Consider the following 7309-nt stretch of genomic DNA (forward strand, 5'->3'; position numbering starts at 1 on the left):
ACATGACATTATTATCGGTTCATAAAACCTACATTAGCCAGTACTGGCTTACAGCGTCTCTGTTACGCTCCTCCCTCAGAGCAGGGAGTTCAGCTACCACCAGCCTTCACACTAACCATGTGTCTCTACACTACAGTCCTTCATCATGCCTCTCTCAGCACGTCTTCCACGCTCACATCACATCCCTAACTCCTCCAACTTCCACCCACTCGAGTTCTTCCCGAACTTGTAGACCAGTCTCCGGCCGTCCACTCGCTCCAGGATCTCTCGCTTGTAGTAATACCTGCAGAGAACCACAAGCATGTTAGAGTACACGCCTCACTGCCATCACTGCTGCTACATGATTGTTCAAATAGATGTCTGAGGGAAATGTTAATGTTCCTGATGTTCCACATTTCATGTTCCGGTCTCCCAGCTTTGAGCTCTATCTAGATCTATTGTCATGTGTGATTTTGGTCTGAGTAATAATTGAGTTGAGGGGCGGAGTCTCACCTCATCGCACGGCTGAGTTTCTCATACGTCATGCTGCTGTTTTTCTTCTTCTGACCCCATAGCTGAGCCACTGCCTCTGATTTCAGGAACTTGAAGACGCCCTCTCTGCGATCCTCCCATTTCATCAGGCCCTGGTTTTTCTCCGGGTGGATCAGAATGTCACGGATAAACTCCCACAGGTGTGTACCGCGTGGAGCTGTCAGGTCAGAACAAGAAGTGGGTTAACCCCGATGTAGCATGCACTACTTAGCTAAAAATGTTTGTGGTGTTTTATGGCTCACTCACCATGTTTATTCTTTTTGCTCTCTACAAAGAGCTCAGAGCTGCGGCCCAGCTTTGGAGGTCGACCTCGTCTCTTCTTCTCCACAGGCTCCTGTTTAATGAAGCTCTCTGAAAGAAAAACATCCAACACACACTTTAACAACACTATCAAGAAATTACACACGTCATCGTAGAAAAGACACACGGTAGTGTCAGAATGATGATGATGATGATGATGATGATGATGATGATGAAAACTTACTTGGTGGGTAAGTACAGTGTGTATCTGTATATTCAGGATCTGAATCACTTCCAGCACATTCTGGAGAACTCGGGTTTGGAAAACTTCCTGCAGAGGGACAATGAAAACTCATTCTCTAATCATACAAACAGTGTTTATTAACGTAATTAATAATAAGTGAGATTGTTGTGTTTATAAACCAACAGTGGAGATTATTCAAGGATTATTTAAGAATTATTTGAGGATTATTGTGACCTGTGATGGAGCTCTGCAGACTCTCTGAGTACGACTCGTAGCCATTATCACTTGCTGGTGTTAGTTGTGTTTTATACTCATTAAAGTAGCTGAAGTCGCTCTCTTTGTTACCTACATAGTAAACACACAAACACACACACACAACATAAATGTACTGTTCACTAGTACATAATCATTCAACCATCCCATTCAGTGCGTATGTGTGTGTGTGTGTGTGTGTGTGTGTGTGTGTGTATCTGACCTGTGGGAATGCTCTGGACAATCACACTGTCGAGTGTCGGACCGTCGTTGAAAGGTGATCGAGGGAGTTCAGACAGGAAGCTGGTCAGCAGCTCGTAGGTTTCATTCAGCAGGCAGTTCTGTGTGATGTCATCAACTAGAAAAAGAAACAGGAAGGAATACTCACCCTCAGTGTTTTTCATTTAGAGCCGTTTTCAAGACTAAAGAAAGTACATCCGTCCATCACAATGACCAGGTCCCTCACCCTGACCTGTTGTGTGTAAGAGACCCTCACCATGTTTGTGTTTGAGGTTCTCGAGGCTCTGGTGCAGTGTCTCCCCGAGCTGTGGGCCGAAGGCGGCCATGATGGCGTCCCTGCTGAGTGAGCACAGCACCGAGCCGTCCATGTTACAACAGTCGAGGTTCAGCAGTGTGGCGTCGTATTTACTCTCCTCCACGTGGAAGTCGATCCAGTCTAGAACATTGTGCCTGCTCCAGAACTGAGGGTTCACCTGCTGCCACAGACCTGCAGGAAACAAGCGATAGGTGAGCCTGCACGCCTGAACCACATAATATGTCTCTCCTGTCTGTCTCTCCAACTGTCTGTCTGTCTGTCTCTCTATCTGTCTCTCAGTCTGCCTATCTGTCTGTCTGTCATCTGTCTGTCTGTCTCTTTGTCTGTCTCTCCATCCATCTGTCTCTCAGTCTGTCTGACCATCTGTCTGTCTGTCCGTCTCTCCTCCCATCTGACTTTCGGTCTGTCTATGTTTCATCTCAGAGCTCAGGTCTATTCTGAGCAAATTTATTGTTTGATGTGAAAACAAACATCTTCTTTTTCAGCTTTATGACATTAGTTTGTGTCTATGTGTGTGTGTGTGTGTGTGTGTGTGTGTGTGTGTGTGTGTGTGTGTGTGTGTGTTCATGAGATCGAAAAAACTGCATTCCTGTGGGAATGTTAAACATTTTGTGTTAATAATTTCTTAGCCTGAGGTCATCACATTCAGCCAAACACTACATTATTCTACACACACACACACACACACACACACATACACACACACACACACACACACACACACACACACTGCACACAACACACTGTGCACACTACAGACACACACACACACACACTAACAGGGCAGAATTGTAAATGTTAGTTATGTGCATGTGCATGTGTTTCTGTGTGATTGTGTCCTGCAGAAGATTTATTTTATACTAGACATGGCCTTGACCTTGACTCTGACCTTGACATAGTGGGTTAATACTGTTAATTAGATATTATCATTTTATTATTATTTTAAAGTAGGAAAATATATTATTTATATATATTTCTCTAAACTTTATTACAGTTTGAAATCTGCACTTACTGAATATTGTATTATTATTATTATTATTATTATTATTATTATTATTATACTAGAAATATGAAAATATTATATTGAATATATATATATATATAGGATAAATTTAGGAGAATAGGAGAGAAATCATACTGTGTGTGTGTGTGTGTGTGTGTGATGAGCGGTGTGTGTATGTGTGATGAGTGGTGTGTGTATGTTGTATGTGTGTGTGTGTGTGTGTGTGATGAGCAGTGTGTATGTGTATGTGTGTGTGTGTGATGAGCAGTGTGTGTATGTGTATGTGTGTGTGTGTGTGATGAGCAGTGTGTGTATGTGTATGTGTGTGTGTGTGTGTGTGTGTGATGAGCAGTGTGTGTATGTGTATGTGTGTGTGTGTGTGTGTGTGTGTGTGTGTGTGTGTGTGTGTGTGTGTGTGTGTGTGTGATGAGCAGTGTGTATGTGTAGGTGTGTGTGTGTGTGTGTGTGTGTGTGTGTGTGTGTGTGTGATGAGCAGTGTGTGTGTGTGTGTGTGTGTGTGTGTGTGTGTGTGTGTGTGTGTGTGTGTGATGAGCAGTGTGTGTATGTGTATGTGTGTGTGTGTGTGTGTGTGTGTGTGTGTGTGTGTGTGTGATGAGCAGTGTGTGTATGTGTAGGTGTGTGTGTAATAAGCAGTGTGTGTGTGTGTGTGTGTGTGTGTGTGAGATGAGTGTCTTACCGACTGTGTGTATGCTTTTGTTGTTGTTGTTGTTGCAGTATCGCGTGTCGTTGAACGGTGAGACTGCATGCAGACTCGGCTCGCTCGGGTACAGGTTAGCGTTAGCGTTATTCAGAATGTGGCTCAGTTCATTGGAGGCCATCTTGCTCCTGCACACACACACACACACACACACACACACACACACACGTGCGCGCGCGCACACACACACACACACACACACACACACACACACACACACACACACACACACACACTGTTACCATGTGTGTTCAGAATAATGCAGTAATAAATGATGTAAAAATGAAACATCAAAAGCATCAAACAATAATAAGCATTTTAAATCTAAATAAGATAAATGAGTGTTATTATAGCAAAAGTACTGAAACATATACACATGTGTAATGTGTGTTACCTGCTTGGTGAGTGATGCACGTTTAAGGTGTCCAAGTCTCAAGTGTGTGTGCTGTATAATCCGCTCCACAGTGCCAACAGGTGTGTGTGTGTGTGTGTAAGGTGCAGATTACCTGAGCTTCTCTCACCTGTACTCTTTTATAACTAGACAACATGCAGGGGGCGGAGTTTAAAGAGGCAGTGGAAATTCCACAGAATCACAACCTTACCACTCCCTCCCTCCCTCTCTCTCTCTCTCTCTCTCTCTCTCTCTCTCTCTCTCTCTCTCTCTCTCTCTCTCTTTATCTTTCTGTCTTTCTCTCTCTCTTTCTCTAACTCTTTCTCCCAGTTTTTTTCTCTCTCTCCTTCTTTTCCAATCTTTCTATCTATCTCTCTCTATCTCTCTCTCTCTCTCTCTCTCTCTCTCATTCTTTCTGTCGTTCACTGTTGCTCTCTGGTGGATGAGGATCAGTTAATGATGCACACACACACACACACACACACACACACACACACACACACACACACACACAGGGGTATATGTACATTTGACCTGTGTATTTGAACTTGAGGAATGAAGTCATTTGTGCCAATATTTACTATTGACCCAATGTGTGTGTGTGTGTGTGTGTGTGTGTGCGCATGTGTGTGCGTGCATGTGTGTGTGTGTGTGTGTGTGTGTGTGTGTGTGTGTGTGTGTGTGTGTGTGTGTGTGTGAGTAGTGTATGACTTTATCACTGGTTTCGATTTACTGCAGGAGTGGCTGCTAAATGTTTGCTTACTTTTATTTTTCAGACAATCCAACACACACACACACACACACACACACACACACACACACGTATACACACCTAAATACACAAACACAAGTAAACACATACATACTCTACATACACACATACATACATACTCTAAACACACACACACACACACACACACACACACACACACACACACACACACACACACACGTATACACACCTAAATACACACACACAAGTAAACACATACATACTCTACATACACACACACATACATACTCTAAACACACACACACACACACACACACACACACACACACACACACACACACACACGTATACACACCTAAATACACACACACACACAAGTAAACACATACATACTCTACATACACACACACATACATACTCTAAACACACACACACACACACACACACACACACACACACACACACACACACACGTATACACACCTAAATACACACACACAAGTAAACACATACATACTCTACATACACACACACATACATACTCTAAACACACACACACACACACACACACGTATACACACCTAAATACACACACACACACAAGTAAACACATACATACTCTACATACACACACACATACATACTCTAAACACACACACACACACACACACACACACACACACACACACACACACACACACACACACATGTATACACACCTAAATACACACACACACAAGTAAACACATACATACTCTACATACACACACACACATACATACTCTAAACACACATACACACACACACACACACACAATGGACTGGCAATTCAACTGAGGTTGTAATATGATGCTGTGTCACACTGTAATTATTGCTGTGTGAATATGCAAGATAATATATGCACACACACACACACACACACACACACACACACACACACACACACACACACACACACACACACACACACTCTCTCTCTCTCTCTCTCTCTCTCTCTCTCTGATTAGCTCTTTATTTGTGTGAGGGTTTGTTTCCTAATGACTGCATTTACAGGTTGAATCATATTACTGGGTTTGGATGACAGAAGAAGGGTGTGTGTGTATGAGTGTGATTCAGTGTATGATTATTTGTGTGTGTGTGTGTGTGTGTGTGTGTGTGTGTGTGTGTGTGTGTGTGTGTGTGTGTGTGTGTGTGTGTGTGTGTTTGTTTTGTTAACCAAATGTAAGTAATATAAATTGTGTTATTTTATATTTATTTGGATTTCCATATTTCTTTGTTGAAGATAATTAACAGGAAGGTGGTGAGGGGAATGTGGGGAAATGTGGGGGACTGTGGGGGAATGTGGGGGAATGAAATCTTAAAAAAGAAAGTTTGACAGATTGTGTGCGTCTGTGTCATTTAGCCCATCATGACAAAGTGTGTGTACATATGTGTGTGTGTATGTGTGGGTAGGAATGTCCCTCATATCACTTATCTGTCAGTTCTGCAGTGCTTTTTATAGTTCACACAGCAGCTGCATGTGCACACACACACACACACACACACACACACACACACACACAGTGCCCCGATACAAACATATATCTACTACCTCTAGACAGATGCCTTGCTTCCAACACACACACACAAAAACACACACACACACAAACACACACACACACACACGGGGTGATATAAATACTGCCCCTCACTTGTAGCCCCTCACACACACAGACTAACACACACACCGAGTCATGACAGATCAGGCGAGCAGCAGTGGGAGACTGAGGAAGGATAGAGTGGTGGAGAGACAGAAGGTAACAGAGGAGAAGGAAGATAAGGGGAGTAAGGAGGAAGACATGAATGGGGCGGTGAATGGAGACACAGCCATGTTGAGCAATGGAGCTGCAGAGAATGAAAAACCTGAGGTGATGGAGCTGCCACCATTCCAGATCATCACCGGGTGAGGAAGAAACACACACACACACACACACACACACACACACACACACACACAGCAGTTCAGGGTGTGTGTACTTTTAGTCAGAGTCTGGAGAAAAGAAAATGTATTTCTTTTCTGAGTGATTGGAATAAATAAGTGAAAAGCCCCACCCCCTCTGCCTCCTATTGGCTGACAGAATATCATATTAAATTACAGTCCAGTGATCAACAAGTAACTGTTCAAGCTGTTGGACAGAACTGAGTTTAATGTTTTATAGATCTCCACATACTGATCTCAGCAACTCTCAGCCAATCGGAGCTCGGCTTACTGATAGTGAAGCATTCTGATTGGACAATGTGTATGAGTCAGATGTGTCACCTGAAACTCTGACTGCTTCAAGTAGTTTAATTCTGTCTCTCTGGGGGTCAACAAGGGCAACTGTGTGTGTGTGTGTGTGTGTGTGTGTGTGTGTGTGTGTGTGTGTGTGTGTGTGTAAACTGTAGATGTTAACAAGAGATATAGGTGTTGTGTAAGGTGTAGTTCAATGGAAAAGCTGTGCTCTGTGTGTGTGTGTGTGTGTGTGTGTGTTGGTGTGAGACGTAGAAACAGTATATATAAATAGACAAAAGCTTATCACTGGCATTTCTGTCCATCAGCATGTTAATGAACCTTTTTTCCATCTAAGTAACGATAAGTTTGTTTGTGTGTGTGTGTGTGTGT

At 43.1% G+C, this 7309-nt stretch overlaps 1 protein-coding gene across 1 annotated transcript in view; it reads right to left on the reverse strand.

Moving 5' to 3' along the window:
• elf3 (E74-like factor 3 (ets domain transcription factor, epithelial-specific)) overlaps window positions 1-4084 on the reverse strand; it is a 5045-nt gene extending 961 nt beyond the window's left edge. The window contains exons 1-9 of the mRNA XM_083533754.1: window positions 3939-4084; window positions 3524-3672; window positions 1764-1994; window positions 1491-1625; window positions 1250-1360; window positions 1016-1102; window positions 778-882; window positions 493-688; window positions 1-283 (exon numbers count right to left, since the gene is read on the reverse strand). The exon at window positions 1-283 is cut by the window's left edge and continues 961 nt beyond it. Of these exons, the coding sequence (XP_083389880.1) occupies window positions 178-283; window positions 493-688; window positions 778-882; window positions 1016-1102; window positions 1250-1360; window positions 1491-1625; window positions 1764-1994; window positions 3524-3665 (1113 nt within the window). The 5' untranslated portion in view covers window positions 3666-3672; window positions 3939-4084 and the 3' untranslated portion in view covers window positions 1-177. The remainder of the gene's footprint in view (window positions 284-492; window positions 689-777; window positions 883-1015; window positions 1103-1249; window positions 1361-1490; window positions 1626-1763; window positions 1995-3523; window positions 3673-3938) is intronic.
• Between the last annotated feature and the right edge of the window lie 3225 nt (window positions 4085-7309).

This window comes from Silurus aristotelis, assembly GCF_946808225.1.
Source record: "Silurus aristotelis genome assembly, chromosome: 28".
Taxonomy (NCBI): domain Eukaryota; kingdom Metazoa; phylum Chordata; class Actinopteri; order Siluriformes; family Siluridae; genus Silurus; species Silurus aristotelis.